We start from the raw sequence: 27919 nt of genomic DNA, 5'->3' as shown, positions 1-27919 counted from the left end.
ATTTTGCCTTTTCTTCCTTGCTCCACCCAGTCATGTTCCGGCTGTACGATACCGACAGCAACGGAGTCCTGGACACGACCGAAACGGACGCTATCGTAAATCAGATGATGTCAGTGGCAGAGTACCTCGGCTGGGATGTGTCCGAACTGAGACCGGTAAGTTGAAGTACCCATCACATCCCCCTCTTTCTAGGGTCTCACACAGACCCCCTGTCTGAACAAGGGACGGCTCCCTAATAAAACAAACCTCCGCACTGGGGATAGATTGACGCGCAATGCTTTGGGATATTTTATTCATAGATGCCCAGTCCATTTGCACTCGTCCACTGTAATTAAGTTGTTTGTTTAGCTCTTTGTCGTAACCGTTGAGGACGACGCGACAACTTGGTAGTACCTACATAGACAGCTTTGGCTAATGAGGAGTGACGGTGAAGTGAGGAAAATTACACAACAGTTACGCCGTACCGTACCGTCATTGGCGTAGCTAGGGGGGGTTCCAGGGGTGCCTGGCACCCCCTAGAACAAATTTGGCACCCCCTAGAATTTTTCCTTCACAGTCACCAAAAATTTAAAACTTTACACAATAATTCTAATATTTATTAATGGCACATTTCAACAAAATTTAAGCACATCCGGAATTACTTATATAACTATTGTACGTTTTGGCGTTTTGGATATTGGTAAGAACAATCAACAGACTTCTCCACAGATTCCTCTAGAAATACCTCTATCTATTCGTACAGTGATTTCTGTAGCCTTTCTTTATGGATTCCTCCCGATATTTCTTCAATAAACTTCCCTTAGGATACTCCAGGCAGTCCTGATGGGGTTGTACCGTTGTACATACTAGAAATTTCTGCAGAGATTGATCCAGTAAATTCTGCTAGGATTTCTTTGGAAATTCTTACTATGATTTTTCTCGGAATTCTTCTAAGGATTCCTCTAAAAATTTCTATTAGGATTTCTTCAGGAAGTTCTGGTGGAATTACACAAGCAATCTTCCTGGAATCCTTTCAGAAGCTCCTCCGGTGATTCTTCCAGGAATTCCTTCAGAGATTTCATTCAGATATTCTTCCAGAAATTTCTCATGGAATTCCTCCAGGCGCTTATATTGGCCTTCATCCGGGAATTGTGGCTAGGATTTCTCAAGCAACTGCTGCTGCGATTCTTCCAGCGATTTCTCTTCTTCTCTAAAAATTCTCACTGTGATACCTTCTGGAATTCTACTAGGAAATTTCTTACGGAAGCTCTCCCTGAGATTTTCATATATAATCCCTTCATTGATTCTTCCATACATTTCTTTAAGGACATATCCAGGACTTTCTACAGAGGTTCTTCCAGAAATTCCACAGGAGATTTCCCCAAGAACTTCTATTGACTTTCTTTGATGAATTTAAGCAGGAATTCTTCAAGCAATTCCCATAAGGACTCCTTCAGAAATACTTCTAGGGATTTCTCCTAGCATACTTACTTGCTGCAATACTTTCGAGAAATCTTCCTGAGATTCCTCCAGAAATTCCTCCTGCGATTCCATCAGGGATTCCTCCAGTACCTATACTTCTACCGATTCTTTCAAGGGGAACTGTAGGTATTCCTCCAGGAATTTGTTAGAGGAACTTCTCTTAAGATACCCCAGGCATTGATGATTCTAGGATTTCTCTAGAAATTACTTCTATGATAGCTCCCAGAATTCCAGGAATTCCTCCAGATATTCCAGCTGTGACTGCTCAAGCAATTCATGCGGTTCTTCCAGCTATCTTTTCTTCAGAAATTCTAACTGTGGTACTTCAGAAATTATGCTACGGATTCTTCTAGAGCTTTCTCCTGGCTTTTTTGCTGAGATCTTTCCAGGCAATCTTCCTGGTTTTTTTATGCAGAAATTCCTTTGGTTGCTCCACCAGGGACTTCTCCAAAGACTAACCCAGGAATTCATCCAAGGATTTTATCCAAATATTCCGCCAGAAAATCCTCATAGAATTCCTGCAGAAACTCTTTTTGGCCTTTCTCCAAGAATACCTCAAGCAACTCCTCCTGTGATTCTTCCAGCAATTCCTCCAGATATTCTTTATTCGAATTTATCCTAGCATTATGGCTGGAATTCTTCCTGAGATTCTTTCAGAAAGTCTTCCTGCGATTCCTTCAGGGCCTTCTGTATAGATTCGTCCAGAATACCTCTACCGGTTCTTGCAGGGACTTCTCTAGGTATTCCAAGGATTTTTTTCTTTGGATTCCCCCGGCATTCCTAATGGGGTTTCTCTAGAAATTCCTGTACAGTTTTCTCCAGCAATTCCTTCTAGGATTTCAGCTGAGGTTTCTTCAGTGATACATCCCGGAATCCTTCTAAGGATACCTCCTGAGATTTTTCCTGCGGTTTCTTCAAATACTCTCCGGTGATTCGTCTAGGAATTTTTATCCAAGATATTTTGTCCACGGATTCTCTCATAAATTCCCCATGGGATTCCTACAGGAACTGCTCTTGGCCTTCATCCAGGAATTTCAACTGGATTTCTCAAGTTATTCCTGCTGTGGTTCTTCCAGCAATTCCTTCTAGGACTCCTCCAGTCATTCTTACTGTAATACCTCCCAGAATTCTTCTAATAATGTCTCCAGGGATTCCTTCAATAACTTGCTGGGATCTCCTAGGAGTCTTGCAGAAGTACCTCCGGTGTGTCCTCTTGGAAATCCTAAAAAAAATCTGGGATTTCTCCAAATATTTCTTGTTGGACTTCTCCAGGAACTCCTCTTGACTTTCATCCAGGAACTCCTCCTAGGATTCCATAAGCGATTTCTGCTGCTTCTAATGTTTCAGGAATGCCTCCTAGGTCTCCTCAAGAAATTTTTTCTGTGATACCTGCAGCAATCTCTCTAGAGATTTGTCCTGGAATTCTTGCCGGGATTCTTCTAGGCAGTTTTCCTAGGATACTTCCATAAATGCCTTTGATTCTTCCAGGGATTTTTCTAAAGACTCATCCAGGAATTCATGGATTACTCTGGAAATTAATCATGGTATTACACCTGGAACTCCTCTTGGCCTTCTTGGCTGAAGGAATCCCACTAAAAATCTAGAGAAATTCCTGAACGAATTTCGAGAATAGTTGGAATTTCTAGAAATATCCTAAAAGGTATTACTAGAGAAATCTCTAGTGAAATCTCATAGGAATGTACGGGAAACATTTGTAATTAATAAGAAGGCACAGAATGGTGCTAATTGACTAAATGAGAGATGAATTTGTGGAATAAAATCGCGTTCTGGTGGAATTCGAGAACACACGGCTCCGTATTTGCTAAACCGCAGTATGGCCATTTCTTTGAAGGTTCCTTAATCATGGTTGTTTTTTTTTTAATTTCTACGGTAGTTTCATTGGAACCCAACAAACATTTTAGCTTTTTAGGAGAGGAACAAACCATTCTTAAGAAAACTATAGTTTAAGAAACTGATATTCAGCTAGTTACGTTTCTTGGAAATGTAATCAACAATTTTTTTGATTTTTTTTCATACTTCAATGGCTATTCCTCCGTAATTATTTTAACATTTTCTTTTTCAGTTATTTTGAAAATTTCTCAGGCAATTTTATTGTGACTACTTTTGTAATTCTTCATGATTTTATTGTATTTAAATTTATTGCTTCCGAAAATTGCTGAACTGGAAATTCAGAAATCCTTAAACGGACTTGCTTTTAAATTTGATTTTCTTTAGAAAATCCTATGAAATTCACGAAAAATTTCCTGAAAAAAAACCCAAAAAAAATTGCCGGAAAAAAATCCATCAAAATTACCTTAGAGCTTTCATGAAAATAGTAAGGTTTTTTAAATAAATTGGCCGAATCCAATCTCACAGTAAATTGCCAAAATATATTCTATTAAAATTTCCACAAACATTCACAAAAAAATTTCGAAAAAATTCTGAAAGAATTTTCCGAAATCATCAAAGGAATTTCTGAAAAAAATTTAGAAAGAATTCCATAAATAATTGCAGTAACAGATTTTTTTAAGAACCACCAGAGTTTTTTTTTAAAGAAATTTCCGAACTCTTAGAATATTGCCGAATTAATTTCTAAAGGATTTACCGAAGAAGTTCTTAAAGTTATAATGTAAGTTTCCAATTCCCAAATAAATGTTCAATGCAAGTAACACCGGAAATGCCGAAGGTGTTCCGAAATCATCTGCTGCAGGAATTCCTTACATTACTGAAGAAATCTAGAAGGTGAATACATACCTAATAGCATAGATAATGGAAGTCCAAAAAATCGATGAAAATCGAGAAAAAAAGTAGAATGATTTGCCGAAGACATTTCCAAAAAAAAAAATATTGAGATGAAGTTCCCAGAGTCAATGTTGAATGAATTACCAAAGGCTTCACTAAAAGAATTTCCGAAGGAATTGCCAGAAATGTGTTTGGAGAATTTTAAAAGGCAAATATCAATATAATTGTTGACATTAACAAAACATCGCTTGAAACACTACTAAAAAAAATTGGCGAAGGTACTCCCGGGAAAACATTTCAAAAGATTTGCCAATGGAATAAAAAAAAGCCTTATAAACTCCTAGTGGAGTTTCCAAAGAAATTTTCAAAGTAATTTCCGATGACTTTTTTAAAAAAATTGCGTAAAAAGTGTTTAGTATCAAATTCCAGACATATTACCAAATAAATTCTTAAAGAAATTGTCGAAGAAATTTGCCAGAGATTAAAAGAAGTCCAAATTAAAATAAATTGCACATCAATTTTCAAATAAATTGCTGGGAATATTCCCTGAGGAATTAGCGAAACAATGTTTTGCCGAAAACACAAATTGCTCTGAAAATGTATTTTTAATCAATGTATTCAATCCACAAAACAAAGGGGTTGTGATGATTGTAAAGATCAAACTGAAAATACAAATTCCATGTATGATTACGTATAATGTTACCAAGTTCTCAAACCTCACATGACGGGGAGAGTGTTTATTAAACTGTTCTTTGAAATATAGCGCGTTTAAATTTTCGTGCTAATTTGTCCCGCGACGCAGTATATCATTGTACTAAGAAGTTGAAGGTGGATCGGTATTTGTTTTTTACAAATAAAAAGCAAAACAAGCTGGAAGCCACTGAAACTGGCACCCCCCAGGCACCCCCTAGGAAAAAATCCTAGATACGCCAATGCGTACCGTATACAGACCAGACCAGATATTGGCGTTTATTTGCGCTTGAATGAATGAATATTCATCCGATGTGCTATTATTCCGATTCCAATTTCAGATTCTGCAAGATATGATGACCGAAATCGACTACGACGGCGATGGGTGCGTTTCGCTGGAGGAATGGCAACGAGGAGGGTTGACCACCATTCCACTGCTGGTGCTGTTAGGTGAGTTGCGTATCTGTTGTAGTTCTCTACATAATTTTTTGACAGGAAAAAATATTTGGTATGCAGTATGTTTTATTACAAAATGTAGCAGGTGTTATTTGTAGTCGAATGAGTATGTTTTATTGAGAAGATGTCGCCTAAACTGTTTCAAAGAGGAATCGATTTATTTCAAAAATATGTCAGGTGGAGAAGTGAAATCATTTCCGTAGGGCTTCTATTTTGGGCACTTTTTAACCATAACTCAGTCAGTGTTGAACCAATCGACACAATTTTTGGAACGCGGTGGGATACGTACAGTATCTAGCCGTGCACAAAACTTCAAGTCAATTGTTTTGGAATTGACTGAATTATAGCGAAAGGTGCCTAAAATACCAGCCACTGTCCAAGTGGCTCGGTACCCTATTTGTTTACTCAAATGAACAGTTGAAATGCTTACAGTTTTTTATCTATTCGCATTTCGACAAAACTAGCAACCTAAAAGAGAGCAAAACTGAGCAACATTTCTATCCCAACTGGAAAAAAATGAACACCAGAACTTGTTGCATACCATACAGTGTCCGAGCACCATGAATAACAAGCGTTGATTGATTGGTAATTGTGATAGACTCTGTTAGCCTTGAATGTTCTGGGCTCCAGGACACCGTGTTTATTTTCTATGGATAACAACAAAAATAATCATCAACCGTAGATTGACTGACGATTGTGGAACATTCTGGAGATATTTAAGGTCCTGTGCTCCAGGACATATTCTATACCTTACATACTTTATCGAACCACCGGAAAAGTACTTTATGTTGGGTTGAAAAGAATCATGGATATCAGAGGACAAAAACGCAAACGTAGATTGAATGGCAATTGAGGTAGATTCTGTAGAACTTGAAAGTCGTGAACTGGAGAACATTTTGCAATCCTGTAAGAAATACCATGGACAACAATTCCCATAAACCACTAGCGTAGATTGAATGGTGATTGTGGTAGATTTTGTAGAAGTCCTGAACTTCAGGAAATTTTGTAAACCTTACAATGCTAACCACGTTGACTAATAACGCTCAAAACCAACAAAGTTATATCTACTGGCTGCGGTAGGTCCTGTTGACCATGTAAGTCTTATCTCCTGGATGGTTTGGATATCCTAAAGCATCCAAACAAAATGAAAACTGCTGCCCGCTTATGTATTGCGGCTCTAAGAGTCTGGTTTCACAAGTTCCTACCTCATGCTTCCATGGGCCAAGCGATGACAAAGACCACCTGCTAAGACTTGTGTGCTTAGCTGGTAATGCAGTCTAGGCACTGTTGTCCTTCTGACTTAGAAGGTACGTACCGAGCGTCTGTTCACCAAGAAGGTACGGCTCAAGCAGCGTCTGTTCTGGCATTCAGCAGCCGAGTATGAAATGCGTTATCGCGTCAGCTATAGGTTCCAACAGTGCGACCCCGCGATACTCTCGGATACCAAATCGGCAACGAAATGAGGGCTATGATTGGAAACCTGGAACTTCTGGACCTTGAATGAACCTGAACGAGTGAGACTTTTGGCTCGTGGATTGCAGATAGTCGGTATATACCTTGCAGCTATTCACGAAGTGCGGTGACCCAAGTCTGATGAACGTGATCAACGAAAAAAACCGACGACGCGAAGAATCCGTTTCACGAATGCCTTGACAAGACCAATGTAGAGTACCCAAAACATGACGTTAAGATTGTCATCGGGACGTTAACACGCAGGTCGGAAGAGAGGACTTTTTCCGTCCAATCATCAGTACAAAGAATCTTTACTCCGTCACAAACGACAATGACCTAAGATTGATAAATTTGGCTGCTGCCAGAAGGATGACCAAGTAGCACCTGCTTTACACGCAAAAATATCCGCAAGTACACCTGTAGACACCCAAACGGCGAAGTTGGCAACCGAATTGACTCGACTCAGTTCACTACCTCGTAGTTAGTAAGATTGTGACACCGTTATGAACCGTGTCAGACTCTAACAACCGGCAATCGATGGGTTTCAACATCCAGCGTTTTACAGCAGACGGTACGGTACCTGACTATCACCAGAAACTGAACGAGCGGATAAGTGAGATCCACGAGAGCGATAATCTCAACACTCTGAGTTTATCCGGCAATGTTAGAAGGGATAGGCACTGCTACAAGCCGACATAGGAACGGGTGGTAGTGCCGGAGGATAACGGACGAGACCCAGGTAAACAACCACTAAGCACTGTTCTGAGCATTATAACGGCCATTGAATAGCTTGTAAGTGCTAAAAAGCTCTTTATAAGCTCTATATAAGGCTTATTTATACACATAAATAAAAAAAAAAAAAAAAAAATAAGGCTTATTTCTCTCTTCTGCAGCCCTCCTTGCTACGTGTCCCGACTATTTATATAAATATTGCTTCTACTGCATCAATTCCTGCTTTCGTCCCACCAAGCTTTTTACTAAATCGTCACCCTCCCATATCATTTTGAACCGTCGAGATGCCCTAACTATGTTGTTTTATCAATCGAATTATTCGCCAAAAGTGGCAATTGAGCAGCTCTATAAGAGGATGTAGAACCAATTTGTCAGGTTCTATATTCGACTTTTTACGGGTTAATGGTTACTTGTGTAACGCTTGCGAAATCCACTGAAAATCCATAAGAAATGTTACGTACCTCAGACCTTCCCAAGCATCCGAAACCGCCCCGATAGCGCATCTTAAACCCGCTTAAGTTCCTTTGAAACTTCCTGAAATGCCACCGAAAGCTCCCTGAAATCCTTTTGGACACCATGTAACGCACTTAAGACCATCCGAAACGCCCCGAAATCGCCCCTATAACGCCTTCAAAACCTCCTGAAAACCCTCTGAAACTTCGTAATATGCTATCGAAAACCTTCTGAAACTCCCTTGGGCCCTTTGTAACGCACCTAAGACACTCCGAGACCACCTGAAAACGACCCTGAAGCCCTCTGTAACGCCTCTGAGCCCACCACTCTTGAAATTCCATTGATAGCCACCTGAAACTTCCTTGTTATTCATTAAATTAGAGAAGTTTACTGCTTGAGTTGCTTTTAAATGATTCATATTCTTGAAATGTTTACATTGAAGGTACCGAGACAAAGTGATGCTGTTTTTAGTTGTTTGTTTATGGAATATGTATAATTATAATTTTATGAGTAGGATTGTGATTTCGAGGAGAATCTATAACACCAATAGAGGTCAGAAATTGGTGATTCTGGAGGCAGGCTAATCCAGAAAATAGCTGGTGGTGGCAGAAAAATGTAAGGATGCTGGGAAGAAGCTGGACAATAACCAAATGCTCGGAAATAAAGATCAGGTTGATCTGAAGAAATCTAAGGTTTCCATATGACGGGGATTTCATTGGCGATTTTGGAACGATGTGGGGTTATTTATCTGAAACAAGTTCGCGTGATAACAGTCAGAAGATTTCGAGAATTGACTGATGTATTCGTGAGATGCTAGGTAAAGCTTCTTCCAGGGGTTCCTCTGTTTTTCTGAAGACTTCTTGAAGGAATTCCTTCACAGTTTCAATAATATGTATCTGAAAGTTTTCATTGGAAGAATTTCTCAAATGTTACTTCCAAAATGTCTTTATGATTATGGAGTTTTACTAAAAACCTACCAGGAGTTCCAAAGGAATTCACTCATACGTTCCCGGGAATATCTTCAGGAGTTCCTCGGAAATTCTTTCAAAAGTTCATCGGAAATTCTCCAGGAATTCAATGGCAACTCCTCAAGGAGTTCGTTGATCATTTCTCCACGAGTTTCCCAAGAATTTCTTCAGCAGTTATTTGGCAATTTCTCTAGGAGTACCTCGGGAGTTCCTCCACGAATTCTTTGGGAATTGAATTCCGCCAGGAGTTCCAAAAAGAATTATTCTGGGAATTCTTCTAGAAGGAAATTTCTCCAGGAGTTCCTCGAAAAATCTCGCAGGAGTTTCTTGGGAATTCTTCCTGGAGTTGATCGAGAATTCCTACAGGAGTACCTGAAATTCCTCATGAAATTCCTTAAGAAACTTCTCGGAAATTCCTACAAGAGTTCCTCGGGATTTCCTCCAGAAGTTCCTGGGAAATTTATCCAAGACTTCTTCTAGAATTTTTCAAGGAGTTCTTTTAGAAGCTCCTCCAGGAGTTCCTCGGAAATTCCTCCAGGAGTTTCTTGGCATTTTTTCCTGAAGTTTCTCGGAAATTCTTCCAGGAATTCCACAGAAATTATTCCAGAAGTCTCTTGGTAATTTCTCTACGAGTTTCTCGGAAATTTCTCCAGGAGGTCCTCGAAAATTCTTGCAGGAGTTTTTCGGGAATTCCTCCAGAAGTTTCTCAGGAATTTCTCCAGCAGTTCCGCGGAAATTTCTCTAGGCATTCGTTGAGAATTTCCCTAGAAATTCCTCGGGAGTTCCTCCAAGAGTTCCTTGAAAATTCGTTCAGGAGTTCCTTGGAAGTTCCGCGGGAATTTCTCCAGGAGTTTCTCGGAAGTTCCTTCAGGAACTCTTCAGAAATTTCTCCAGGAACTCCTCAAGATTTTTTCTGGAACGCCTTGGAAGTATCTCCAACAGTTCTTCGGGAATTGCTCAAGAATTTCTCCAGCAGTTCTTTATGAATTCCTCCAAAAGTTCTCGGGAATTTCTCCAGGAGTTCCTTGGAAATTCCTCTAGGAACTCCTCGGGAATTTCTTTAGGTATTCCTCAAGAGTTCCTCCAGGAGTTCACAAAAAAATGCCGAAGAGCTCTTAGAGAAATTTCCGAGGAAGTCCTGAAAGAATTCCCGAGGAGCTCCTGAAAAAAAAATGCCGAGTTATTCCTGGAGAAATTCCCGAGGAAGTCCTGGATCAATTGCCGTTAAATTATCGAAGGTATTACCAGGGAAATCCTAGAGAAGTTATTCAGAATAATAATTATAATAATTATAACCAAAAACTAGGAAGACCTGTCGATTGAAATGCTTAAACCAATCCACTTTCATCCAGAACCTGCCTATCGAAACTACATATTTTCCACTCTACTGACGTGATTGATGGCTGCCACCACCATCATTGCCGTTTTGCCGTATAGACTGTGGTCGTCGTTGGGATGAAGTTGATCCTTAGTAATTTGAAAATTTTGTTTGCCCAATCGAAAAAGCTAATATCGATTTGCATACCCTCCATTAATTCACCACTTTGGGGTTTTGATCGTTCTCAGTTTTCGAACTAAGCAGATGATGACGGCGATGATGATGGCGCTGCTGATGATATGGATATGTAGGTATTTAGTACACTGGGAATCAATCGACCACAGCCTGCGGTTGCCAGGCTTCGACGCTGCCCCATTCTGGAACGCTTCGTTTCGTATGAGCTTAGAAGAGAAATATTTGCCTTCAAAGAGGCGAGAAAGGATTCAGTAAGGATTCGCTACGATTGGCGTATATTTGGGGTACGTAGGTAAGTGCAGAGGGTTCACAATGTGGTGATTGATCAAATTGTGCCACACCATTTCGGTTTCCAGAGTTCACCAGACACCCCCTATTTCGGTAGCATTCATTGCACATACCTCTACCTCTATCTTTCTATTGGGGTTCAGTCTGTTTGAAGAAGAATAGCGTGCTGGAAACACAATTACGTTAAGTGCAGATTAGCCAGGGGCCCCGGAGGAACTTTCTTCTTGGAGCCAAGCAAGCAGTATGGTCGTTTGTGGGATAGCGTGCGGACTGGTTCCAGTAATTTATTGAATTACGCTTGTGCTTCACACACGCACACATCATCCTTGGCCTTCGTTGCTTTACACTCCCAGTGGAATTTGACTTTCCTCTCATACTTCTTTACGAGAATTTTCTCGGAAGTTTTCAAAAACACTTTCTTTGTCTTTGTAAGCTATGCTTTTGGTAAAATGGTATGCACAGAAAAACTGAGAAATATTCTGTGCTTTAAGGTCCCCTTTCGGAGCTGATATCGAACCCGCCATACACAGAGTTTTGTTCTGACACTCTGCTCGCAAGCATGTCTGAAGACCTCAAACATATCCAGCCGGATTGAATCAAAAGGGAACGAAACCGACAGGAGCAAGTGTATCTTCGAAGGAAACGAGCCGGGTTTAATCGTTTGAACGGGTAACAATCGTTTTCTTAGGTTTACTAGCGTAAATAATGGTGAGGTTTGTGCTCCAAGCATGTATGCTTTGCTTTCGAATTAAATGCTACTGCCAGGAATCTTGTTAATATGTATCTACTGCTATAAACGAACTGAGTCAATTATTTGAAGGCATTTAAACCATTATACAGTATGCGGCAGGAAAAAATGCGAAAGTGTTTTTCAACTTCAAACCTCATTTTCGTCCATTTGACATTAACCAATCTATGTTTCAACGTTCCATGATCTGTAATAGGCTAGTTTTCTGAAAAGTTAATTAAAAAATTTCCCATTTTGGTCACTAACCTTTACAGGGCGGCGCCTGAAGATGAAGACAACCAGAATTTTCAAACCGCAGAAAATCACACAGGTCGCTAAATTTCGCATCTGATAAAACAAAATTTTTGATTTTCTCTACAATATCATCAAATATATGTACTTATTTCATCTGGTATGTGAAACTACATGGCTCTAGATCAGTGTGGTCTGGTTGTTCATCGAATTTGAGCTAATTTTGTTACTGTTATAGTCATTTTGTTTAACGACCATTGGGCGCGCAGTTTATTGATATCCGCTTATTAGGCCTACATTATCACATGTTAAACATCAAATATGTTCATTTTTATTTTTCAGTGCTAGAATATAGACATTGACTGATACACTGTCATGAAAAAATAGTCATATATATCCCATATTTAGCGTGTAATAGTGCCTTGAACTTTTCGCATTTTTTCCTGCCGCACCCTGTAGTACATTTGTAAGTAAGAAAGCAAGGATGATTAAATTAATCGATAGGATTTTCCTGGTTAGTACAAGTATAATTTCATACCAGTGCATGTCGATGGCGCAGCAAGGGTGTTTTGGGGACCCGTCGCGGATCCAGATTTTTGCCGCTCTCAAAAATAGGAGACATATCTACATAACGGACAATGATAAGCAGGTACATATGTATATGGACTAGGGTGGCTCAAGTTTGTATGAAAAAAAAACACATGTCAAAAAGTTCGATGGACACTCTTTTTATTACGTTCTATATGAAGCCACTATGCTCTGGTCACATTTTCAGCTATTTATATCCGTTAGCGTTTTGGCGATGCTAAACTTGAAGTTTGTTTGGGAGTTCATATGGGAAAAGAATTTATTGAAACACACACACACACACACACACACACACACACACACACACACACACACACACACACACACACACACACACACACACACACACACACACACACACACACACACACACACACACACACACACACACACACACCCTCGGATCGGGGCAGCAGGGACTAAAGTCCTGGGGCCTGACGCACCCCCCCGCTTGCGAGTCAGCCGCGTAGTCGCCGGCTAAGAATAGGACTACTAACCCCAATTCAAGGTGTCAAGCGACCCGTGCTGAGGAATGAGTGATCGAGGGGGTGAAAAAGATGCTCGATCTTTAACGGAGCCTGTGGGGTACCTGGGCACCCCCCACAGTAAGCTGTCCCTTACCGCGTTAATGCAGGGCTCTGGCGTGGTGGACATTCTTTCCCGTGCTACTCGTGGGATTTAATCATGAAGTCAAATAAAAATCAGAATCTAGGTGGAAATAGTGGTGGGATCAACCCCTTCGCAAGAAGCGGGTTGATGAGATCTCCGACAAGGAGAAGTGAGGAGATAGGCGCTGGGAGTTGCGTACGCAGCTCAAGCGTGGGTGCTCCAGTCCACTTCCCGGCAAGCCAGCCGGTGGAGGTTATGGACGGAGCGTGGTTGTTGGGGGCCGTCAACCGAGGATCCAAAGGACGGTCCGCAATAGAGGTGGCTGAGCAGCAGCTTGGCAAAATCATCGACTTTGCGTCCACTAAGTCGAACATAAGCAAGGACCTGAAAACGGCCTTGCTTCGACTTAGGGCGTCGATCGACGATGCCAAGCAGGAGCACGCGGCACTCGCGTTGCTGACTGCTGCAGCAGCGGAGCCTGCAAATGAGAAAGTGCCGAAGTTTACCCAAACGGAGGCCTTCTCCTTCGCAGGAAGTCCGAATAAGGCGGAAGCGACTGCTCGCGACAAACGGGGCAAGCAATCGCAGAAGCGGGCGAGGCAACCGTCAGGCGAGGAGCTGTCTGGCGGTGCCCGCAAGGCCAGGCGAATCATTACCCCGAAAGTCGGTAATAATGCCGGAAGGTCGGACCCCAGCCAGGGTTCCCGGAAAGCTGGGAAGGGTGGGCCTGAAAAGGCTGGCCCGTCCCGGAACGATGGGAACAAGGGGTTGCGACCGCTAGTGGGCCCTCAACAGCCACAGAGTAGGGCGATCCAAGGGGAGGACCCCCCTTGGACGAAGGTAGAGCGGAAGAGGAAGAAGAAGGCGAATCCGCAGGTAGTAGCGCAGGACGCCAAGCCAAGGCGTAGGAGGGCAGGTGCCAAGCGCGAGAAAGGCGACGCTATCGTCATCAAGACGGAACAGTCCAAGTACTCGGACGTCTTGAAGATGATGCGAAGCAAAGCCAAGCTTGAGGGTCTTGGAGCCGATGTACGCAGTATTAGACGTACTCGTACGGGCGAGATGATCCTGGAGCTGAAGCGCCAGAAGGAGCACAAGGGCGCCGCCTATAAGAGGCTGGCAGAAGAGGTCCTTGGTGAGGGTGTGCAGGTGAGAGCTCTGACACATGAGGCGACTCTGAAGGTCAAGGACATCGATGAGATCACCGAAGTGGAAGAGCTCGTCACGGCACTGCGGCAACAGTGCGATGTGCAGGTGGCCGCCGCAGCCGTTAAGCTACGGAAAGGGCCAGCAGGGACACAGATAGCTTTGGTTCAGCTACCTGTGGCGGACGTCAAAAAGTCCGTTAAAGTAGGGAGCATAAAGGTGGGTTGGTGTGTATGTCACCTGACATTCCACGAGCCACCAGAGGTTTGCTTCAGGTGTCTGGAACCAGGACACAAGTCGTGGGACTGCAAAGGCCCCGACAGGCGCAAACTGTGCAGGCGATGCGGCGCTGAAGGTCATAAGGCCCAAAGCTGCACGAGTCCGCCCATCTGCATGATCTGTACCGGGAAATCCTCGAACAACAGACATCCGATGGGTGGCCCAAGGTGCCCGGCCTTCAAGAAAGCCGCAGTGAACAACAAATCACAGTGCAGGTAACGCAGCTGAACCTGAACCACTGTGATGCGGCTCAGCAACTGCTTTGTCAGGCAGTTTCTGAGTGGGAGACGGATATCGCCATCATATCGGACCCATACCGAGTACCCGCCGGCAACGGCAACTGGGTCGCGGATGGGACCAGAAAAATGGCGGCGATATGGACGACGGGTAAATACCCCGTTCAGGAGTTGGTGTCTACTACCTATGAGGGCTTCGTGGTCGCCAAAGTAAACGGGGTCTTCTTCTGTAGCTGTTATGCGCCTCCGCGGTGGCCGATCGAGCAGTTCACGCAAATGCTGGACCGCTTAACGACCGTGCTAACAGGGCGAAGGCCGGTGGTAATAGCGGGCGACTTTAATGCCTGGGCCGTGGAATGGGGAAGCCGTTTCACGAACCAGCGGGGTCAGATCCTGCTAGAAACACTGGCCATCTTAGATGTCGACTTGGCTAATGTCGGTACCAAGAGTACCTTTAGTCGAAACGGAGCGGAGTCAATTATTGACGTGACCTTTTGTAGTCCTGGCCTAACAAGTAGTTCGAACTGGAGAGTAGATGATGGCTACACTCACAGCGACCACCTGGCGGTTCGCTACAGTATCGACTACAATAACAGCAGACAGCGGATAGAAGAAGAGGCGGCTAGGCCAAGGCCAAGCCCTCGCAGGTGGAAGACATCATACTTCGACGAAGGGGTATTTAGGGAGGCGCTCCGCCGTGAGCGAAACTCAATCGGTTTAGACGGCGACGAGCTGGTAGCGGTGCTCTCACGTGCGTGTGATGCGACCATGCCTAGGAGAGTCCACCCTAGAAATGGGAGGCCACCGGCTTACTGGTGGACCGACGCGATTGCGGACCTGCGCCGCGCCTGCCTACGGGCTAGGCGGCGGATGCAGCGAGCACGATCAGAGGAAGAGCGAAACGAACGGCGGGTGGTGTTCGCCGCTGCAAAAGCCGCGCTCAAGACCGAGATAAGAGCAAGCAAAAAGGCCTGCTTTGAGGGTCTCTGTCAGAGTGCCAATACGAACCCGTGGGGTGACGCCTACAGGATCGTTATGGCCAAGACGAGAGGTGTGATGGCTCCTACAGAGCAATCTCCAGAGATGTTGGAGGGGATCATTGGAGGACTTTTTCCGCGTCATGATCCTAGTCCTTGGCCTCCTTTCGTAGGACAGCCGGGGACTGGGGCTGGCGATGAGGAGAGAGTCACCGATGTGGAACTTGCGGGGATAGCTAAGTCCCTTAGCGTAGGTAAGGCCCCAGGTCCGGACGGAGTTCCGAACCTGGCCTTAAAAGTAGCTATTGCAGAGGCTCCCGAGATGTTCAGGTCTGCTATGCAGAAATGCCTGGACGAGGGAGTTTTCCCAGAAGCTTGGAAGAGGCAGAGCCTGGTACTATTTCCAAAGGCGGGGAAACCACCCGGAGACCCGTCGGCATATAGACCAATATGCTTGATTGACACGGCGGGGAAGGTGCTCGAAAAGATCATCCTCAATAGAATGTTGCGGTTCACCGAGGGCGAAAATGGTCTTTCGAGTAACCAGTACGGCTTCCGGAAGCGGAGGTCCACCGTAGACGCTATCTTGTCGGTTACAAAAACCGCCGAGAAAGCACTCGAGCCTAAGAGGAGGGGAATTCGCTTTTGCGCGGTACTGACTCTGGATGTAAGGAATGCGTTTAATAGCGCCAGCTGGTCTGCTATTGCCGATGCGCTCTTGCGTCTGGGGATACCGGAGTACCTGTACAAGATTCTCGGAAGTTACTTTCAGAATCGTGTACTAGTCTACGACACGGAGGTGGGTCGGAAGTGCTTTCACATAACCTCAGGAGTCCCGCAAGGTTCCATCCTGGGTCCGGTGTTATGGAATGTCATGTACGACGAGGTGTTGAGGTTAGAGTATCCAGTGGGAGTGGTGATTGTCGGATTTGCCGACGACATTACGCTCGAAGTCTACGGTGAAACGATCGAGGAGGTAAAGTTGACTACCAACCACTCGATCAAGGTTGTGGAGGCGTGGATGCGGTCCAGGAAACTGGAGCTGGCTCACCACAAGACAGAGGTGACGGTTGTTAACAACCTGAAGTCGGAGCAGCAGACGGAGATCAGTGTAGGAGACTGTACTATCCTGTCAAAGCGCTCCGTCAAACACTTGGGCGTGATGATCGACGATAAGCTTACCTTCGGTAGCCACGTCGATTATGCCTGTAAAAGAGCCTCCACAGCTATTGCGGCACTGTCCCGGATGATGTCCAATAGCTCTGCGGTGTACGCCAGTAAGCGCAAGCTTCTGGCTAGTGTTGCTACATCCATACTTAGGTATGGCGGCCCGGCGTGGGGCACCGCGCTAAGTACTAAATGCTACCGACGGAAGCTGGAAAGTACTTACAGGCTTATGTGCCTGAGGGTTGCGAGCGCGTACCGTACCGTGTCACACGACGCTCTCTGCGTCATTACTGGTATGGTGCCTATCAGCATTCTTATCAGTGAGGACATGGAGTGCTTCGAAATGCGCGGCACAAGAGGCATACGCAGGACTGTCAGGATGGCCTCTATGGTCAAATGGCAGCGCGCGTGGGACAGTTCCACCAAAGGAAGGTGGACCTATAGGTTGATACCGAGGGTAGATAGTTGGATTAATAGGCGCCATGGGGAAGTCACATTCCACCTGACACAGGTCCTTACAGGTCATGGTTGCTTCCGACAGTATCTACACCGTTTCGGGCATGCGGATTCTCCCGAATGCCCAGTGTGCAATGGTTTAGAGGAAACGGCGGAACACGTTTTGTTCGTGTGCCCGCGTTTTCGCACAATGCGTGACCGCATGCTTGCCACATGCGGGGAGGACACAACTCCGGACAACTTGGTCCAGAGGATGTGTGGGGATGAGTTTGGCTGGAACGCCGTTTCAACGGCTATTACCCACATCGTCTGGGAGCTACAGAGGAGGTGGCGCGTGGACTCGGAGAATGGCTAGTCCAGATGCAGTACAAGAGGTGGTCCAGGGGTTCGGAGTCGGCTTCGTAGGTCATACCGGTGCCCTGCGGTCGAGATCGACCCTTACAACGATTAAGTGGCCGCGGAGAGGAAGTCCCGGTAGTGGTGCTGTCGTGGCGTCGGTCTACTGGGTTGGATCCGAGCCCGCGGTTGGAAAGGGGTCCCCGGCAAGGGTCGGGGTAGGTGAGATCCTGCTGTCTGCAACCTACGGGTGCATCTGATAGGGCCTGAAGGGTAGTGATACCCTTCCTTTGCGGGCAGGTCAGATCGGGTTGCACGTGGGCATCAGTTCTTGATGTCCGCTCAGCAGTAGGGCGCGGGCGGGGTTGACCCTGCCCGCCTTCCGAGGACAAAGGGAGTGGCGAGGACCACTCGGGAAACTGGCTAAGCGCCAGCATGCTATCGTGATGGACTCTCCAGAGCCAGTCATCGATGTTCGTTGCTGCAGGCTACGCAGCTAACCTTGTGGGTGCGATGTGCACTAGCCCCTCTCTGAAGCAATACCTTCTTGGTGGTTCCGGAGAGACGTAGGGTTTGGCGACCATAGGAATGGTTTAGTGGGTACGAGGAGAGAGTAGTCCTGGATTTTACTTTTGTTGTAGAAGACGGCCTGTCAGACCTACACTACCCTAACCTTCTGTTAGGGTGTCTGTTGAGCAGATTATCCCCCTATGGTTTAGAAGGAAAAAAAAAACACCCTCGGATCGAAAGTCGGTTTTTGGAGCGGTATTTATACCCTTCTTAAGGGTGTAAGAAGGGTAAAAATTGGTCTAAATTTCAGTTTTTCGACAAGAACGTTTAAAATTCTGTAGCTTCGGATTGTTCGGTAGCACAGCGAGCAGATATGTAGATTTCGGGTCCACTGGAGGAACTTTCGTTGGGAGTTATGGCGGCACGGATACACAGCACTAACATGGCACTATTTCAACTTAAATCGTTTATTAATTTCACTAAATTTACTCCACTTTAATTGCTTAAACTACTTCACTTTAATTACAAACTAAATTGGTATTACAATTATCCTAACCTTGCACTCGGGTTCTTCGTATCGTTGATTTTGGGTGATCCACTTCCGTGATGACGATGACGATTCGCTGGTAGTAGAGGTGAAGAGAAAGAGAGTCGTGGTACGTCACAGCGCGCCTTATATAACAAGGTACGACGGAAGAAGGTAAACCGCCATAGTTGTCTCGGTATTCGTTTTGGGCGTTTATCTAACTCGACGAACTAGGGAATGGACGGCTGCGTGTAGTGTCAAGCCTCACGTAGAGATGGCGCACAAATTCTCCTTCGTGTAATGCACGAACAGATTGCGTTAATCAATCATGCTATTTTTTTGACAGGTAATTGCTCTAACATTCATGAGTTACATGTTTGGATTGAGACACGATTGGATGATTATTTTGAAAGATATTGTCATTTTAGTACATGACCATTTATTTTAGTACAATTTTTCAAAAAGCTGAGTATTTTAAAGTAGTAAAGCAAACCAGCTGAAATTTTGTCTACGAGTAGAAGGAACATAGACCTTGCATTCGTCATCAATAGATTTGTGATTTGCTAGCCACAACCAAAGTTCGAGCTTATATACCTTCACTGGCTCAAAAATGGCAGTTTTGTCAAAGAACTTTTGTTCTAAAACAGCCAATTCATGTTTGTTATGGCTCAAAAAAATAATGAATGATAACAAAGGTCAAATGTGTTCAATATTTAAAACAGAAGTTGGGAACATTTCCTAAGCGAGCAGAAAAAAAAAATTTATGAGGTGGCAATAAAGTTGCCACTGCCTTATAAAGGGATAAACTTAAAATAAGAAGATCAGGTACGCTGGTTTTGTTTACGAAGAGATTTGTGCCCTCGAAATCGTGAGTAGGTGCCAAAATCAGCCATTGTGGCGGCCATTTTGGGATTCTAACAGGTATGTCCTTAATACTTGCACAAATCTTGGATGGAGGTGTGGACTTCGTGGCCGAGCGGTTAGCTGCGTCAGTCGTATAGGTGTCTCGTATGCCTCGGAGTGTGGATTCCCGCTCCAGTCGGTGATAACTTTTCGTCAAGCAAAAAATTCTCCACTGGGCCACCGGGTGTAATATGTGTTGTCCGTTGTCAAATATTAGTAATGTTCAGTCTGTAGAGGCCACAAGGTCAAAGACGGTGTTATTGCCTTTTTAAAAGTTGAACCAAATTTCGGCTTTCTAAAGCGGCGGTTATTTAGACCGATATTTTCTCGCACATTAAAATAATTTACTACGGGAAAATCTCACTGAAATGTAAAATAGTAAAAAATTGGAATTTTACATCGAATTCCATTGAAAAATTTGATTATTTGTCACCTATGATTTTAATCTTAATTTGAACTATTGTAATCATAATTTGATCCAGTTTAAAGCCAGATTTGAACTAGGTACTGACGGCGGCAGCTCGAGCAGCCCACAACAGTCAATTCATGAATAAAAAATCGCATGTATGTACTAATTTTCATAACTAGGATATTGGTTCTCTTATTAAACATGTGGCTCCCATTTTCATCCTACGAAAAACAAAGGATTGAAGCGTTGTTTGTTTTGTTTCATATTTTTGTATTTTTTGTTAGAAGTGAGCACGCATGAAAACAAAAAAGAACGTATTCAATGGGTGCCATCATAGCTTGTTTTCGAATAGGATGAATATGGAAGCATGAGATTACTGATGGCACACATAGCCTATTCTTCATTGACCTGTGGAGTCTCAACTCATAGTGTTCAAAATTCTTCAGGAATTCGGAAACTTAATTTGGAATTGTTCATTCCCTCAGAGTAAACAAAGCAACCACTAGCGCAATCTGTTGGGCAACACTGGAAACCTGCCCCCTTTTACTAGTTTGATCAAGATAAATATAATTTTTCCAAGTATGAATTACGTAATTTTGATAATTTTATGACGAATAATGGGTAATATTATTTAGTTGGTCGATGCCACTTTAAATAAGCGTTTGCCAAGGTTTCAGAGGTTCTCTTGTGCGTTACTAGGAGATGGTTTTAGGAATTTTCAGAACCATTACAGGAAGTATCAAGATTTTCAGCGGGCTTAAGAGGCGCAATGGTGAATTCAGAAGGGTCTCAGAAGCATTAGAGGTAGTTTTGAAGGAGCTTAAGAGGGCTTAAAGTTTTTGAAAATACATTTTAGATCACTGCTCACAGGTGAGTGTAGGAATAATATGTGTTAAAAAGAATATTTATATTGATATATCGAAGATTTAGAATAAAAATATCTGTTTGAGGTATTTCAAATTCAATATTTAATGACATGTTTTGTGCTAGTGTACTAGATCACTTTTGGGACGACTCGGAAAATGGACAGATTCGAAGAATGAACATTAAAGAAGAACGTGTGTGGCTGCACGAGCAAGCTTTCAATAGCCGAGCGGAATGATACCAACGAGCGGATGGATGGTACGCATCATGCGGGAGCGAGAAAGAAAGAGGGATTGAAAAAGAAAAACTTTATTTGAACGGGTTTGAACGGGAAAAAGTGAAAAGAGGTTCAGTTTGAAGAATGATGTATTCGAGTGATGTTGTGCGCGTTGGTAGGGAGGTGTAAATTCAAAAATAAAAAGAATGGAGTGCAAAAGAATTATTATTTTGTATTTTAATTTATAATTGACGAACCCCGACAATGGCACAGTCGGTAGTGGTAATCAAAATGTGAGTTTTGAGTGAGAGATTATGTCTTAAATGATTGGCCAGTGGAAGTAGATTTTTTTCAATTTTGTTTTCCGAATGCTTGGGTACATGCCATCCGGCGGGTGGATACAAGGTGCTCTGATTTTTGTTCTAATACAGTGATTGTATATTTTTTAGTGAGGAGAAGGACAAAAGTGTTTGTTGAGTGGGATTTGCGGTGGAGATTTTGGATTGCACTCGGTAAGTTTGGCAGTGGCGACTTGGCGAGGTCAAGGGCGAGGTTGTTAGTTATAGAAAGTTTTGAGGCGCATCTGTTACTGTTCTCAAGAGGTTTCTTGGCCTATATCGATGCGTGAAAAATCAGGCAAGGAATCGCTCAAGAAATAAAAAAGCGTTACTTTATTCCGGATCCTAGTACGGAGCTGAAACGAAAAGTCAAATCAAATGGGGCTTGCTGTGTTAAATTTCTTGATCATTCCGGTCACGGAATAATAATGCACTGAACGAAAATTTCTTTAGCGATTCCGTTTGAAGTGCATACCCCCCATAAGGTTTAAATAAATGAAAAGAAATAGTGTCTCCAGGAGAAGGTGCATGTAAGTGAAAAAATCAATGAGTCTTTTTAGAAGGGGGTTGTTTTAATTTTCCACAGGTGTTTCTTGTTTCACTTTATGTGTGGGCAAAGTGGGGCACATTTGAAAAAATCTGGAAAAAAGTTAAATAGTAATTCAGTAATTTTGAAGTTTATAAATATTACAACGTCAGTCTGTGCTCATAGTTTCGCTACATCGGCCATGTATAGATTTCATAGAACTAATCTCAAAATTGTTGTGTTCATGCAATTTGACCGCAGGAAATAGAGACTCTATATCTCAAAATATTTATTTTGTGATGAAAATTTTACATTATTCTGAATACAAAGTAATCCATGATTATCAACAAGCCAATATTTGTTACAACAATAGATGACTTCACAAAGCTGAGCAATGACAGTTCAGCGAGCTGTTTACATATGGACTTATATTCTCGCGGAGATACGACAAATTGTTTTTTTTTTTGCCAAATTTCGTTAATATGGAAGTTGTACGGTTGATTTTATTTTGTGTTGTTAAAGTAGAACATAACCGGCATTTTCGTATTACATTGGTTTTAAGGCGGAAAACGAGTATTTATTATTTCCGCCGCTCGTTCAAAATTCTATTTGCCAGCAAAAGCTCACTGAACTTGCGAACACAGTGAGGTTTACCTAGTGCCTGCAGTTCTCTATATATTAACAGGAAAGATACATTGCAGAAGTAAAAAAAAAAACGGCCACGATTGTAGGGAATTACATATCCAAGCAGAGCACCGGACCCGGTTGGGTCAAGAAATCCAACGTTAGACCTGAAATGAAAAGTTGGTCGTCGCTTCACTGGGCGTAGATCCGGATGGATCAAAAGGAAGGTCAAAATCCAACTCTAGATCGGAGTTGGTCAGTGTGTCCAAGCTGAGCACTGGACCCGGTTGGGTCAAGAAATCCAACTTTAAACCTGAAATGAAAAGTTGGTCGTCGCTTCATTGGGCGTAGATCCGGATGGATCAAAAGGAAGGTCAAAATCCAACTCTAGAACGGAGTTGGTCAGTGTGTCCAAGTTGAGCACTGGACCCGGTTGGGTCAAGAAATCCAACTTTAGACCTGAAATGAAAAGTTGGTCGTCGCTTCACTGGGCGTAGATCCGGATGGATCAAAAGGAAGGTCAAAATCCAACTCTAGATCGGAGTTGGTCAGTGTGTCCAAGCTGAGCACTGGACCCGGTTGGGTCAAGAAATCCAACTTTAAACCTGAAATGAAAAGTTGGTCGTCGCTTCATTGGGCGTAAATCCGGATGGATCAAAAGGAAGGTCAAAATCCAACTCTAGATCGGAGTTGGTCAGTGTGTCCAAGTTGAGCACTGGACCCGGTTGGGTCAAGAAATCCAACTTTAGACCTGAAATGAAAAGTTGGTCGTCGCTTCACTGGGCGTAGATCCGGATGGATCAAAAGGAAGGTCAAAATCCAACTCTAGATCGGAGTTGGTCAGTGTGTCCAAGCTGAGCACTGGACCCGGTTGGGTCAAGAAATCCAACTTTAAACCTGAAATGAAAAGTTGGTCATCGCTTCATTGGGCGTAGATCCGGATGGATCAAAAGGAAGGTCAAAATCCAACTCTAGATCGGAGTTGGTCAGTGTGTCCAAGTTGAGCACTGGACCCGGTTGGGTCAAGAAATCCAACTTTAGACCTGAAATGAAAAGTTGGTCGTCGCTTCACTGGGCGTAGATCTGGATGGATCAAAAAGAAGGTCAAAATCCAACTCTAGATCGGAGTTGGTCAGTGTGTCCAAGCTGAGCACTGGACCCGGTTGGGTCAAGAAATCATACTTTAGACCGGAAATGAAAAGTTGGTCGTCGCTTCATTGGGCGTAGATCCGGATGGATCAAAAGGAAGATCAAGATCCAACTCTAGTTCGAAGTTGATCAGTGTGTCCAAGCTGAGCACTGGACCCGGTTGATATGTCTTATATCTTTTTCGATTGATATGTTAGAATCTTTTTCTGAGCTTGACGCTAGATTGGAGCGATTGAGCTTGAAACCCTCAATCCAAGATAGTGTAAGTGAGGTCAATGATTGTGAGTCACTCGAAATAGTAATCTGATAGAAGAATGATAAGAGGTTATGTTAGAATCTTTTTCGATGGATATGTTAGAATCTTTTATTGAGCTTGACGCTAGATTGGAGCAATTGAGCTTGAAACCCTCATCCAAGATAGTGTAAGTGAGGTCAAAGATTTTGAGTCGTTCGAAATGGTAATCTGATAGAAGAATGATAAGAGGTAATGTTAGAATCGTTTTCGATGGAAATGTTAGAATCTTTTTTCTGAGCTTGACGCTAGATTGGAGCAATTGAGCTTGAAACCCTCAATCCAAGATAGTGTAAGTGAGGTCAAAGATTTTGAGTCGCTCGAAATAGTAATCTGATAGAAGAATGATAAGAGGTAATGTTAGAATCGTTTTCGATGGAAATGTTAGAATCTTTTTCTGAGCTTGACGCTAGATTGGAGCAATTGAGCTTGAAACCCTCAATCCAAGATAGTGTAAGTGAGGTCAATGATTGTGAGTCACTCGAAATAGTAATCTGATAGAAGAATGATAAGAGGTTATGTTAGAATCGTTTTCGATGGATATGTTAGAATCTTTTTGTGAGCTTGACGCTAGATTGGAGCAATTGAGCTTGAAACCCTCAATCCAAGATAGTGTAAGTGAGGTCAAGGATTGTGAGTCACTCGAAATAGTAATCTGATAGAAGAATGATAAGAGGTAATGTTAGAATCTTTTTCGATGGAAATGTTAGAATCTTCTTGTGAGCTTGACGCTAGATTGGAGCAATTGAGCTTGAAACCCTCAATCCAAGATAGTGTAAGTGAGGTCAAAGATTTGGAGTCGCTCGAAATAGTAATCTGATAGAAGAATGATAAGAGGTAATGTTAGAATCGTTTTCGATGGAAATGTTAGAATCTTTTTCTGAGCTTGACGCTAGATTGGAGCAATTGAGCTTGAAACCCTCAATCCAAGATAGTGTAAGTGAGGTCAAAGATTTTGAGTCGCTCGAAATAGTAATCTGATAGAAGAATGATAAGAGGTAATGTTAGAATCGTTTTCGATGGAAATGGTAGGATCTTTTTCTGAGCTTGACGCTAGATTGGAGCAATTGAGCTTGAAACCCTCAATCCAAGATAGTGTAAGTGAGGTCAATGATTGTGAGTCACTCGAAATAGTAATCTGATAGAAGAATGATAAGAGGTAATGTTAGAATATTTTTCGATTGATATGTTAGAATCTTTTTGTGAGCTTGACGCTAGATTGGAGCAATTGAGCTTGAAACCCTCAATCCAAGATAGTGTAAGTGAGGTCAAAGATTTTGAGTCGCTCGAAATAGTAATCTGATAGAAGAATGATAAGAGGTAATGTTAGAATCGTTTTCGATGGAAATGTTAGAATCTTTTTCTGAGCTTGACGCTAGATTGGAGCAATTGAGCTTGAAACCCTCAATCCAAGATAGTGTAAGTGAGGTCAATGATTGTGAGTTACTCGAAATAGTAATCTGATAGAAGAATGATAAGAGGTAATGTTAGAATCGTTTTCGATGGAAATGTTAGAATCTTTTTCTAAGCTTGACGCTAGATTGGAACAATTGAGCTGTAAACCCTCACTCCAAGATAGTGTAAGTGAGGCCAAGGATTGTAAGTCACTCGAAATAGTAATCTGATAGAAGAATGAAAAGAGGTAATGTTAGAATCTTTTTCGATGGAAATGTTAGAATCTTTTTCTGAGCTTGACGCTAGATTGGAGCAATTGAGCTTGAAACCCTCAATCCAAGATAGTGTAAGTGAGGTCAAGGATTGTGAGTCACTCGAAATAGTAATCTGATAGAAGAATGATAAGAGGTAATGTTAGAATCTTTTTCGATGGAAATGTTAGAATCTTCTTGTGAGCTTGACGCTAGATTGGAGCAATTGAGCTTGAAACCCTCAATCCAAGATAGTGTAAGTGAGGTCAAAGATTTTGAGTCGCTCGAAATAGTAGTAATCTGATAGAAGAATGATAAGAGGTAATGTTAGAATCTTTTTCGATGGATATGTTAGAATCTTTTATTGAGCTTGACGCTAGATTGGAGCAATTGAGCTTGAAACCCTCAATCCAAGAATGGGTTGTCTCGATAGTTGAATGTTCACTGGTTGGGGCAAAACCCAACTAAAAAGCACTGTCAATGTCAAAATCGATGTCAAAAAGAGTTTGACGTCTGACCGCCGTCGCATCACAGCTCCTATATACAGAACGTTTGTGCAAGTATGTGAGTGTTTCGTGACATATTTCTCGTCACTTGCGTGTGTCTACAGCATTTTGATCAGTTGTCAGTTGCCCCAACGAACGAACACGATTCGCTAATCGGGGCGCAGTCGTGACCCAACGAGCGAATCCTCACTGTAGAAGAATGATAAGAGGTAATGTTAAAATCTTTTTCGATGGAAATGTTAGAATCTTCTTGTGAGCTTGACGCTAGATTGGAGCAATTGAGCTTGAAACCCTCAATCCAAGATAGTGTAAGTGAGATCAATGATTGTGAGTCACTCGAAATAGTAATCTGATATAAGAATGATAAGAGGTAATGTTAGAATCGTTTTCGATGGAAATGTTAGAATCTTTTTCTAAGCTTGACGCTAGATTGGAACAATTGAGCTGTAAACCCTCACTCCAAGATAGTGTAAGTGAGGTCAAGGATTGTGAGTCACTCGAAATAGTAATCTGATAGAAGAATGATAAGAGGTAATGTTAGAATCTTTTTCGATGGAAATGTTAGAATCTTTTTGTGAGCTTGACGCTAGATTGGAACAATTGAGCTTGAAACCCTCATCCAAGATAGTGTAAGTGAGGTCAAAGATTTTAAGTCGCTCGAAATAGTAGTAATCTGATAGAAGAATGATAAGAGGTAATGTTAGAATCTTTTTCGATGGATATGTTAGAATCTTTTATTGAGCTTGACGCTAGATTGGAGCAATTGAGCTTGAAACCCTCATCCAAGATAGTGTAAGTGAGGTCAAAAATTTTGAGTCGTTCGAAATGGTAATCTGATAGAAGAATGATAAGAGGTAATGTTAGAATCGTTTTCGATGGAAATGTTAGAATCTTTTTCTGAGCTTGACGCTAGATTGGAGCAATTGAGCTTGAAACCCTCAATCCAAGATAGTGTAAGTGAGGTCAATGATTGTGAGTCACTCGAAATAGTAATCTGATAGAAGAATGATAAGAGGTAATGTTAGAATCTTTTTCGATGGAAATGTTAGAATCTTCTTGTGAGCTTGGCGCTAGATTGGAGCAATTGAGCTTGAAACCCTCAATCCAAGATAGTGTAAGTGAGGTCAAAGATTTTGAGTCGCTCGAAATAGTAATCTGATAGAAGAATGATAAGAGGTAATGTTAGAATCGTTTTCGATGGAAATGTTAGAATCCTTTTCGGAGCTTGACGCTAGATTGGAGCAATTGAGCTTGAAACCCTCAATCCAAGATAGTGTAAGTGAGGTCAAAGATTTTGAGTCGCTCGAAATAGTAATCTGATAGAAGAATGATAAGAGGTAATGTTAGAATCGTTTTCGATGGAAATGTTAGAATCTTTTTCTGAGCTTGACGCTAGATTGGAGCAATTGAGCTTGAAACCCTCAATCCAAGATAGTGTAAGTGAGGTCAATGATTGTGAGTCACTCGAAATAGTAATCTGATAGAAGAATGATAAGAGGTAATGTTAGAATCGTTTTCGATGGATATGTTAGAATCTTTTTCTGAGCTTGACGCTAGATTGGAGCAATTGAGCTTGAAACCCTCAATCCAAGATAGTGTAAGTGAGGTCAAGGATTGTGAGTCACTCGAAATAGTAATCTGATAGAAGAATGATAGGAGATAATGTTACCATCTTTTTCGATAGAAATGTTAGAATCTTCTTGTGAGCTTGACGCTAGATTGGAGCAATTGAGCTTGAAACCCTCAATCCAAGATAGTGTAAGTGAGGTCAAAGATTTTGAGTCGCTCGAAATAGTAATCTGATAGAAGAATGATAAGAGGTAATGTTAGAATCGTTTTCGATGGAAATGTTAGAATCTTTTTCTGAGCTTGACGCTAGAT

At 42.6% G+C, this 27919-nt stretch overlaps 1 protein-coding gene across 5 annotated transcripts in view; it reads left to right on the top strand.

Annotated features, from left to right (window-relative positions):
- LOC109403681 (diacylglycerol kinase 1) overlaps positions 1-27919 on the top strand; it is a 598539-nt gene that overhangs the window by 484391 nt on the left and 86229 nt on the right. For all 5 annotated transcript variants that reach the window (XM_062853302.1, XM_062853304.1, XM_062853305.1 and 2 more), the window contains 2 exons: positions 31-155; positions 5235-5343. In XM_062853302.1, the coding sequence (XP_062709286.1) occupies positions 31-155; positions 5235-5343 (234 nt within the window). The remainder of the gene's footprint in view (positions 1-30; positions 156-5234; positions 5344-27919) is intronic.

Source organism: Aedes albopictus, chromosome 2 (assembly GCF_035046485.1).
Source record: "Aedes albopictus strain Foshan chromosome 2, AalbF5, whole genome shotgun sequence".
NCBI classification, from domain to species: domain Eukaryota; kingdom Metazoa; phylum Arthropoda; class Insecta; order Diptera; family Culicidae; genus Aedes; species Aedes albopictus.
The sequence above is the reverse complement of the archived record's forward strand: the minus strand, read 5'-3'. Positions and strand labels throughout refer to the sequence as shown.